The following is a 12,163-nucleotide window of genomic DNA, read 5'->3' as shown; positions in this document are numbered from 1 at the left end:
ACCTCTTTTCTATCTCTACCAATCACTAAGTGATCTCACAGAGTCTCACTGTTTTAAATACCATGTAAGTGATAAACTACTCCCAGGATTTTATCTCTAGCCCTAAAATCTAGGCTGATCTACCCAATGACCTACTTGACATCTCTATGTGGGTGTCTAGTGGGCATCTCAAACATGTTTAAAATGAGCTCCCAGTAATACTCCTATCCCAAATGTGCTTCCCTTGCACTGTTCTCTCTAAACGGTAACTATAATCTCCTAACTGCTAAGGCCTGAAACCTCAGTATCATCCGTGATTCTTCTTCTCTTCTTCCTTTCTCCCTCCATATCTAGTCCACCAGCAGAGACCAGTGTCTTTACTTTTAAGGAATATCAGAATTCCAACACGTCTTACCACCACTTCTGCCTCTACCCTAGGCCAACCCACCATCCTCTTGGGCCTGGACTACTGTGATAACCTTCTAAATTATTTCCATGCTTTTCTCTTATCTAAGTCAGACTGTTCTTAACTCAGTAGTCAGAGTGACCCTGTTAAAACACAACCCAGTATTTGTCAATTTTCCACTCAAAATTCTGCAGTACGTCCCTGCAATGGTTTTATTCAGAGCAAATAACCAGAAGTCACCTGTCACAAAGCCTTGTGTGATCTGGCCCGGGTCCCTCTTGTACTTATCTCCTACTACACTTTCCTCTTAAGTCTACCTTGGCCATATTGGCCTCCTTATTATTGTATTTAATAGACTTTATTTTTTAGAAAAGTTTTAGGTTCATAGCAGAGATTTCCCACATACCCCCTGCCCCCCTAAACACAGGTACAGCCTCCCCACCCCACCACCCCCACCAGGTTGGAGCATGTGTTTCGTCAGTGAACTTGCAGTGGACCCATCAGCATCACTCAAACTCCAAGGCTTATGTCAGGATTTGGACACATGTTCAACGACATGCACCCACCATCACAGCATCATGCAGAGTAGCTGCACTGCCCTGGACATCCTCCTAGACACCTCCACCCTCCCCCAAGCCCCGGCAAGCACTGATCCTTATACTGTCTCCCTAGTTTTGCCTTCTTGTTATTTTTTTTAACAGACTGTACTCCGTGTACTCTTCTCCTACATCTGTAGAGATGCCTCCCTACTTTCTTTAGCCCTTACTTCAATTACCTTCTCAGCATAATTTCCCCAGACCAGTCTATACAGACAATTTAATTGCCCCCTCAATGCTTCATGGCCCTGTCTTGTGCAGTATTTTTTGTTCTTGGCATTTATCATTACCTAATATAGTCTATATTTTACTTATTTTGTTTGTAGACTTTCACCTAACTAAAGGAAAGCTCCATAAGGACAGAGATTTTTTTTGTCTATCCACTGCTACGTTCCCAGGGCCTATAACAGTGCTTTACCCACCATAGGTCCTAAAAAAATTTTGTTGAATGAATGGACCAAACTAAATAAATTTTGGCTTCCAATATAAGTTGAGAATGACAATAGCATACATTCAGCTGCCTAAAAACAGGATCCCGGGTCCCAGCAGCAATTTCTCACATCTGGCCATTACGGCACCCAGGTTCTGGGTCTCTGGGACCTTCCGAGCCCACATGCTTCCCTCCACCTTCGCGGTCAGCACCTACGGTCCTGCTCATTTCCCACAGCCAGGTTCCTACCTGCCATCTGCCCCCCTCAGTCCCACTCCACACAGAAACAAGAGTGATCTTTCAAAACCACGAGTACCACCCTGTCACCTGCCTCCAAGGGCCTCAGGATGACGCCCAAACTCCTTCATGATCTTGCCTCTACTTCCCTCTGCAGACCCACTTCTCACCCTCTCATCTGGCTTTCTATGGCTTCACCATCAGGAACAGCCTAGTCTTCTGAATGTGCCATGCTCCCCTCTTTTCCTCTCCATCCTAGCACATCCTGCTATGTCTATCTGGACACTCTTCCATAGTTAGATAATTTATTTCTTTGGTCTTAACTTAGACATAATTTTGTCCAAAAAACCCAGACATACCGAAGTTATCCTTTGTGCCTCGTCTACGGGAACTCCTGCATTTTGCCTGCACTTATACTATCCCATGTGCTTACCTGTCATGCTGTAGTATAATTTCCTATTTACTGATCTTGGCTTTGGGCTCCTTAGGACTGGGATACGTGGACTGCCCATGTATCTCCAGCCCCTGACACACAACAGGCATTCAGGAAATATTTATTAAAGAGTAAATAACTTGATTCTTACCTCTCTCTCCTGTTTTTTTCCAATTTGTCTTTCAAAATCATAATTTCCTTGTTGAGAGCAAGTTGCTGGCCTTCTGAATCATGAAGTTCTTTCTTCAGATTTTTAATTTCATTTGCATGTATTCCTTCTCTTTTAGACAATTCTTCTTCATAAAAGATACTTTTCTTTTCTAAATCAGTCTTTAGTTTGGTTATCTCTTGCTGATGTTCTATGCTGCATAGTCCTGGCGAGTAACTAATTTGTTTTTGCTACAGAAGTAATAACAAAAAATTGGTTCATCTATAAGAATAAAATATCAAATAACTTCTTTCTATAATATAAAGAACTGTTCATATAGCTGAATACTATTTTTGTATATTATCACATAAACAATATTTCTTTATTAAGGCTATTCACCTTTTGTCGGCCACATGTTGCAAATACTTTTCTCAGTACGTAATCCCTTATTGTGTTGTGTTTTATAGCCTTCTTTACACCAAGATTATATATTTATCTGTAATTTCTGCTCATAGTTATATAATTATTTGTTTATATTTAAATTTCTAATGTAGACACAATTATTGTTGGTATATGGAGTGAGAGAAAAATCTAACTGCAACCTATTTCTGATGTGAAACCAATAAAGGATTATAAGTATGCTTGTGTCTTTAGAAGATTAAATGGGGGTAGGGAATGACAGTACAAAAAGGAAAGAGAGGGGGCTTCTCCAATGGTCTAGGGAGAAAGAGAAAGGTCTAATCAAACATTTTCACATCTATTAGAAAAAAATGATAGGTTTCTTGACATTTAGGTAGGGCATTAGACACAAGAAATTTAGTTGAAAGCCAACTTCTTAGAAACTTGGATGAAACACATTCTCAGTAATAAGGTGCAAGGAAAACACAAAGTCCAAAGCTTCTTCCAGACTGTGGCTAAAGGGTGAAAAGAAACATACAGAGATTATGCCTGTAAGACATCCTGAGCTTTGGAAATTTTCCATTACTTTGCTATATGCTATTTTCCCAGGTGGTCAAGGATAAATTTTTAAAACCTAAAGAACCTGGATTTATGTTTAGTGATACAAGGAATCATGCCCTGGAGGACACTGTGTTCTTTTTTGACAACAGTAATAAGGGCTGAAAAATGTTAACAGAAGTTGATTTAAAGCTGAAAGAAAACTATGCTCACTTCTTCACATTTGAGGTACATACTTAAAAAAAAAAAAAAAAAAGAACCCAGAGACATCAACTGGGCTGGAGAACTGTCTCTGGGGTATCCACTGAACTATTTAACCATTTACTAAAGCACTACTGATGGCATACCTACTGCACGCAAGACTCAGACCATCCAGCATTTTGGGGGCAACCTGTCTTGCAATGCTTGGCCGAACCGGGAAGAGCCACAGCCAGTCCGACTCCGGCTCCATGTGTCTCCACAAAAATGAGGTCTAAATCGACATCAGTAGTCCTGACCACTTACCTATATGGCTCTTTCACTTTTTTCATCACCTACAAAACAATCTTAGTTTGCTGTTCTGGTTTGTATAGTTTGGCTGTTGGGATAGCAGCAGCATGCACTGACATTTCAAGCAAAAGTTACCCTGATATCAAAACCTAACAAAGATACCATCAGAACAAGTCATAGACTCAAGTTACTTCTTGATAAGGATGTAAAAAGAGTCAAAATGTTGATAAAATCAAACCATATGTAAAAAAGAACACTCTACCCCAAAGAATAGATCTTACTGCAGCTATTGAAGGTAATTTAATACTAGTAAACTTGTTAATAAATGTACAAAGATGGCATTACTTTAATGTATTAAATTAAAATAAATCCATATGATACTCTCACTAGGTATCCATGTCCAAAAGTATTTGAGAAAATCCAATACCCATTCCAAATACTACTCCAAATCCCACAATAAAACAAAACAAAAAATAGTAAAATGATTCTCCTTTACCCATTTTCCAGCTAGGAGACAAAATAATACCTATTGGTGAAGCACCAGAAATACATACAAGAGATTAAGGAATAATCACAAAAAGGGTGTCTGCCATTATTTCTTACTTAGTATTAGTTTTTAGATATTCTGTCTGAGCAAGTAACATGTGCAATAATTATAAGAAATGAATATTATGAAGAAAAGTGGTAAAACCATTATAATTTCCATAGAATTGTTTGCCCACGAAATGTAAATAAATCCACTAAAAATGTTACACCTGATAAAGCTGCGTAAAGCACCTGCAGGTAAGATAAACACAATCAACAATACTCCTGGGGAGTAGAATGAGCAATAATAAAATGCAGTAAAAAATTTCATTGTTAATAGCAAAAATAATCAAAGAAAAATTATCAGAAACTAATACATGCACGTGAGGAATAACAATAGTAACTTGTCTGAATTATATGAAGAAAGGACAAATCTTTATAAAAGACATAAAAGAAGACTTGAAACAATATAGAAAAATACCTACTACTTGAAAGATTAAATGTATAGCTATTTAATATTTCTCAAGTTATATTCCTTGTAAATATAAAAAACAAATATAGGAGACGGCACACAGGTGTTCCTTGTAAAATACACTTGTAAAAATGCCAAAGAAAATCCTGGCGGAAAAAAGGAGAAAAGAGGAAGAGAGAAGAATGTTCTTTTCAGCTTTTAAAACATACTATACAAATCTTTAATAAAATCTCAGTGTAATAGAGCTCTATATCAAAATAATTTTATACAATATACGAGATGTCTTTAATCACCAGGGCAGGCAGTGATTAACTAATTGGAACCACCAATTTAACAACAAAAGAACAAAATGATTCTCACAACATCCTATCTAGCAAAACAAATTCCAGGTAACTTAGATTTAAATATATTTAGAAGTTTTTTCCCCACACTTCTCAATAGTTTAATAAACTGATAACTATTTAGGGGTTGTTAGACTGTATATATGATGTTTGTTAAACCGAGCACAATTCTAAGTAAGCACTGATAGGCTTTGGTAGGGAGAACTAAGTACATGGACAGTTGATGAACAAGATGACCATTATACTGTATTATTAAAAAATAACTTATCTCCTATGGTGTAGTTTATAAATATCTGAAAGAAATCACAGGACAATTTCACAACATTCTCAAAAGGGAGGTTATGTGGTTGAAATTTTTTCAAGAGACAGAATTTTGTACATTCAGAAAAATAAATCATCTTTGTTCATCCATTGTTAGACACTGCTTTAGCTAATGAATACTGAGTCATGATAATTAAATTTCTTGGAAAATAAAGGATATAAACCATGAAAAAAAATAAATACATTTAGAAGTACAGAGAAGTATATTTGACTAGAATTAAATATTTTTAAACCCAAGAGAAACATCCAGGAAAAGGCAGAATTACATACTTAACAAACTCTGAGAAAAGGACAAGCTAAGCTTTGAAGCAATAAAAGAAACACTGAGGAAAATAAGAACAAACCTCCTGTGATTTGAAAAGGAAACAAGACCAAAATTAAAGGTCAAAAGATAAATGAACAAATAGTTGTAGAAAAATGGAAGAAAAAGCATCATTTTTGCTATCGAAGAGTTTATATGAATTATGAGAGAAATATTCAGACTCTAAAATTAAAAAGACAAATAACTTAAAGGAATAATTCACAAAGAAAAATATGATTAATAAACAATCTACTAATAAGGCAAGAAATGCCTCTTAGACTTGCAACAATTTGTGGCCTGCATCTAGTGCCTTAAAGTGATCTGACAATTTCATTTCTAGGTATCTGTTCTAAGAAATAATATCAAAAAGGCAATGCACAAAAGTGTTCATTGTAATGACAGTGTTGCAAAAGTGAAACATAAGTATTCAATAGTAGAGAACTGGATTAAGTGGGTATCCTTCTAATATCATTAAAATTATGTGATAGTGGGACGCCTGGGTGGCTCAGTCATTAAGCGTCTGCCTTTGGCTCAGGTCATGATCCCAGGGTCCTGGGATCGAGCCCCACATCGGGCTCCCTGCTTGGCTTCTCCCTCTCCCACTCCCCCTGCTTGTGTTCCCTCTCTCGCTGTGTCTCTCTCTGTCAAATAAATAAGAAAATCTTAAAAAAAAATAAAATTATGTGATAGTTATGTAATGAACATAAATGCTTGTCTCACACTTTCAAATGAAAAATACACATGTTAAGGGTGATTTATGTCCCTCCAAAATTTATGTTAAAGCATTAACCACCAATACTTCAGAATGTGTATTTTAAAATATGGTCTCAAATGCAGCATGATCTGACTTATATGTGGAATCTAAAAAAGTCAAACTCTGAGGAGCAGAGGGTAAAATGGTAGTTGCCAAGTGGGGAGTGGAGGAAATGGGAGAACGCTGGTGCAAGGGTACAAAAACTTCACACAGGTAGGATGAGTAAGTTCTGGAGATATAAGGTAAAGCAGGGCGACTAAAGTTAACAATACTGTATTATGTACTTGAAATTTCTAAGAGGGTGGATCTTAATTCTTCTCAGGCAAAAAAAAAAAAAAAGATAACTAAGTGAGGGTATGAGGGTATGTTAATTAGCTTCTTGTGGTACGTATTTCACAACGTACACATATATCTAGACATCACAATTTATACCTTAAATATATACATTTTTTGTCAGTTATATCTCAATAAGACTGGAAAAAAAGAAAATAAAAGTAGGGTCTTTACAGAGCTAATTGACTTAAAATGAGGTCATTAGGGTGGGCCCAATAGAACTGTGTCCTTATAAAAAGAAGAAATTTGGGACTCACGGTCTTGCACACAGGAAGAAGGCAGAGATTCAGGTGATACATAAGCCAAGGAATGCAAACCATGAGAAGCCAACCCCGCCAACACTTTGATTTCAGACATCTAGTTGCAATGATTGAGACAATAAATTCCAGTTTCTTAGGCCACCCAGTTTGTGGTAATTTGTAGCAGCCCCAGCAAACTAATACAGCAGGGTAAAAAGCTCTTGTAGTACATGATCACAAGAACTGAAAAGTATTTTTTTTAAAACAGCCTTATTGAGATACTATTCACATACCGTATTATTCACCCATTTAAAGTATATAATTCAATGGTTTACGGTTAATTTTAAGTAGTAAAATATATATACCATAAAGTTGTGCCATTTTAACCATTTTAAGGGTAGAATTCGTTTTAAGTGTAGAATTCAGCTATTAATTACATTCAGAATGTTGTGCAACTATGACCACTATGTATTTCCAAAACTTTTTCATTATCCCAAAGAGAAATTCTCTAAACATTGAAGAATAACTCCCCGTTACCCACTCTACCTGGCCCCTGGTAACCTCGATTCTACTTTTTATCTCAATAAATTTGCCTATTCTAGATACTTCAGGCAAGTAGAATCATACAAGATTTGTTCATTTTTGTCTGGCATCTTTCATTTAGCATAAAGTTTTCCAGATTCATCCATGTTGGGCCATGTATCAAAGAGTCACCCCCTTTGACAGTTGAATGATATTCCATTGCATGTAAAAACTATATTTTGCTTCTTCATCTGTTGATGGACACTTGAGCTGTTTTTACCTTTTGATAATTGAAATAATGTTTCAAAAAACACTGGTGTACAAGTATCTGTTTGACTCCTTGCTTACAATTCTTCAGGGTACATACCTAGGAGTTGAATTGCTGGGTCATGTGGTAACTCTATGTTTACCTTTTTGAGGAACCACCAAACTGTTTCCACAGTCTTGCAAACACTTGTCTTGTTCCTTTCAAACCCTCCTCTCCCGCCCCATTTTAGCTATCCTAGTACGTATGGAGTGGTATCTTGAGGTTTTAACTTCATTTTCCTAATGACTAATGATGTTGAACATCTTTTTGTGGGCTTATGGACTATTAAAATATCCTCTTTGGAGAAATGTCTATTCAAGTTATTTCCTCATTTGTTGATTGGGTAGTTTGTCTTTTTGTTGTTCAACTGAAGGACTTGTTTATATAATCTGGTTATCAGACTCTTACCAGATACTTGATTTGCAAATAATTTCTTCCATTTCCTTAAAAATGTCCTTTGATGCAATGCACACAAGTTTTTATTTTGATGAAGTCCAATTTATAAAAAAAATTTTTTTTTGCTTTTGCTTTCAGTGTCATAGCTAAGAATCCATGCCATGGTCATTAATATTTACCCCAAGGTTTTCTTCTAAGAGTTCTATAGTTATAGCTCTTATATTTAGGTTGATCCATTTTGAGTAAATTGTTTTATATGTTATGAATTAGGGGTCCAAATTTGTTTGCATGTAGAAATACAGTTGTCCCAGCACATAAATTGAAGGGACTGTTCTCTCCTCACTGAACAGATTTAGGACAATGTAAAAAATCACTTGGCCACAGATGCAAGAGTTCACTTCTTGACTCTGAATTCTATTCCAGTGGCTTGTGTTTCTATTCTTATGCCAGTACCACACCCTTTCTGTTTCTGTAACTTTGTAGTAACTTTTGAAACTGGGAAGTTTGAGTCCTCCAATTCTGTTTTTCTTTTTCACAACAGTTTGGCTGCTTGGGGCCACTTGCAATTCCATATGAATTTCAGGATTATAGTTTCCATTTCTGTAAAAAGGGCTGTTGGAATTTACTAGGAATTGTGATGAACTTGTACATGACTTTGGGTAACACAGACATCTAAACAATATTAAGTCATCCTAAGGCAAGAAACAACAAATGCTGGAGAGGTTGTGGAGAAAGGGGAACACTCTTACACTGTTGGTGGGAATGTAAGTTGGTAGAGCCACTTTGGAAAACAGTGTGGAGGTTCCTCAAAAAATTAAAAATAGAGCTACCCTATAACCCAGCAATTGCACTCCTGGGTATTTACCCCAAAGACACAGATGTAGTGAAAAGAAGGGCCATATACATCCCAATGTTCATAGCAGCAATGTCCACAATAGCCAAACTATGGAAAGAGCCAACATGCCCTTCAACAGATGAATGGATAAAAAAGATGTGGTCCATATATACAATGGAATATTACTCAGCCATCAGAAAGGATGAACACCCAACTTTTACATCAACATGGATGGGACTGGAGGAGATTATGGTAAGTGAAATTAAGTCAAGCAGAGAAAGTCGATTATCACATGGTTTCACTTATTTGTGGAACATAAGGAATAGCATGGAAGACCTCAGGAGAAGGAAGGGAAAAATGAAGGGGGGGAATCGGGAGGGGGAGATGAACCATGAGAGACTATGGACTCCGAGAAACAAACTGAGAGTTTTAGAGGGGACAGGGGTGAGGGAATGGGTTAGCCCGGTGATGGGTATTAAGGAGGGCATGTATTGCATGGAGCACTGGGTGTTATACGCAAACAATGAATCATGGAACACTACATCAAAAACTAATGATGTACTGTATGGTTACTAACATAAGAAAAAAATATTAAGTTATTCTAACCATACATGTGGGATGTCTTTCCATTTATTTATGCCTCCTTTAATATCTTTCAGCAGTGTTCTCTAATTTTCACAAATTAAAGACACAAATCTTTAATCTTCTTGGTTAAATTTATTCCACAGTACTCTATTCTTTTAGCTACTGTTGTAACTGGAATTGCTTTCACATTTTCCTCTGTGGATTGTTCATTGCTGGCATATAGGAACACAACTACTTACTGTGTGTTGGTCTTGCAACCCTGGGGTCATTTGTTTTCTAATTATTGAGTTTTAAAAGTTACTGGATAAATCTGTAGTTTTTCACAGTCTGTGCCTCATCTTTTCATTTTCTTCTCAGTGTCTTTTGCAGAGCAGAAATGCTTAATTTCAATGAAGTCTAACATATCATTTATTTCATGAATTGTGCCTTTGGTACTATATGGAGGAAGTCACTTTCCTAGGTGATCTAGTTCTTCTATGTTATCCCCTAGGAGTGTTATAGTTTCATGTTTTATATTTAGACCTCTGATCCATTTTAAGTTAATTTTTGTAAAGGGTGTAATTACAGTTCTATGTCTAGATTCATTCATTCATTCATTTAGTAATGTGACTGTCCAGCACCATTTGTTGAAAAGACAATCTTTACTCCATTATATTGCCTTTGTCCCTTTGTTAAAAATGACTTATCTGTATATTCATTTATCAGTACCACATGGTCTTGATTACTGCAGATTTATGGTAAATCTTGAAGTCAGGTAGTGTCAGTCTTCCAACTGTGTTCTTTTCCTTCACTATGGTATTGGCTATTCTAGGTCTTTTGTCTCTCCACATAAACGTTAGGTTCAGTTTGATGACATCCACAAGAGGACTGGCTAGGATTTTGACTGGGAATGCATTAAATCTACAGATTAAGATGGAAGAAATGAATCTTGATGATACTGAATCTTCTTATCCATGAACATGGAATATCTCCATTTATTTAGTTCTTTGATTTCTTTTATCAGAGTTTTATAGTTTTCCCCATATAGCTCTTGTGCACATTTTATTATATTTATACCCAAGTATTTCATTTTTATGGGTACTAATATTAATAGTATTGAGTTTTAAATGTCAAATTCCACTTGTTCATGACTGTTATACAGGAGAGTGAGTGGCTTTTGTGTATTAACCTTGTACCCTGCAATCTTCCTATAATGGCTTATTTGTTCCAGTTATTTTGTCAACTTTTTTGATTCTCTATACAGACGATCATGTCATTGCTGAACAGTTTTACACCTTCTTTCAGAATCTGTATACCTCTTCTTTTGTCTTCTTGTCTTACCACATTAGCTAGGACATCCAATACAATGTTGAAAGGTAGTGGTGAAAGGAACATCTTCACCATGCTCTTAATCCTAGTGGGAAAGTGTCAAGTTTCTCACAAGTATGATGTTAGCTCATTTTCTGTCATTCTTTATCAGGTTTAGAACTTATTGACAGTTTTTATCTTGAATAGATGTTGGATGCTGTCAGACGGTTTTTTTGCACGTATTGAGATGATCATGTGATTTTTATTTTTTAGTCTATTAATGCGATACATTTTATTCACTGATTTTTTTTTTTTTTTTTAAATTTTGAGCCAGTCTTGCATACATGGGATAAAAATCCCACTAGGGCATGGTGTGTAATTCTTATTACACATTGTTGGACTCAATTTATTAATATTTTGTTGAGGATTTTTTCATCTGTGTCTATAAGGCATATTGGTCTGTAGCTCTTTTTTCATGTAATGTCTTTGTCTAGTTTTAGTAGTGTAATGCTGGTGTCACAGAATGACTTAGTAAATATTCCCTCTGCTTCTGTCTTCTCAAAGAGATTGAAGAAAATTAGTATGACTTCTTCCCCATGTTTTGTAGAATTCACCAGTGAACATATCTGGGCCTGGTGCTTTTCTGGAAGGTTATTAATTATTGATCCAATTTCTTTAATAGAATCCTTTTCAGATTATTTATTTCTTCTGTGTCAGCTTTGGCAGCTTGTGTCTTTCAAGGAACTGGTCCATTTCATCTAGGTTATCAAATTTGTGTGCACAAAGTTATTCACAGTGTTCCTTTATTAACCTTTTGATGTACATGGGATGTGTAGGGATGTCCCCTTTTTGATTTCTAATATTAGTAGTGTCTTCTCTTTTATTTTTGGTTTTATCTGTATTTTATTTTATAATAAGAGTTTAAAAAATATAGCAGAAAGTACAGCATGCAAAACAGAGCCAGTATATTCTTTGCAAAAAGATTTATTACAGAAAAGAGAAGAAAACTTTAACAAGAAACTATAGTGTCAAGAGAAATGCAAGTGTATGAAATAATATAACTATCATCAACAGGTAATCCCCTTCTTTTCATGTATCCAGGGAAGTTATTAAATTTATATAAAGTACTCACCCATATGCTTATAAATTTGAAAATCTGTTTGAAAGACATTTTTTCTGGAAAAATGAAAGTGAACCAAATTGTCTCAAAATGAATGAAAACTAAAGCATTAATACAACTACAGTATAACAAAGAATGTGTTATAGAATT

The 12,163-nt window shown here is 35.8% G+C and overlaps 1 protein-coding gene across 4 annotated transcripts in view; it reads right to left on the bottom strand.

The window, feature by feature from the left end:
* Positions 1-12,163, bottom strand: part of CDC42BPA (CDC42 binding protein kinase alpha) — a 350,267-nt gene that overhangs the window by 99,024 nt on the left and 239,080 nt on the right. For all 4 annotated transcript variants that reach the window (XM_028111910.2, XM_028111911.2, XM_028111912.2 and 1 more), the window contains one exon: positions 2,233-2,480. In XM_028111910.2, the coding sequence (XP_027967711.1) occupies positions 2,233-2,480 (248 nt within the window). The remainder of the gene's footprint in view (positions 1-2,232; positions 2,481-12,163) is intronic.

This window comes from Eumetopias jubatus, unplaced genomic scaffold, assembly GCF_037043125.1.
Source record: "Eumetopias jubatus isolate StellerSeaLion01/CBP00866 unplaced genomic scaffold, mEumJub1_p1.0 scaffold_12, whole genome shotgun sequence".
Taxonomy (NCBI): Eukaryota; Metazoa; Chordata; class Mammalia; order Carnivora; family Otariidae; genus Eumetopias; species Eumetopias jubatus.
The sequence above is the reverse complement of the archived record's forward strand: the minus strand, read 5'-3'. Positions and strand labels throughout refer to the sequence as shown.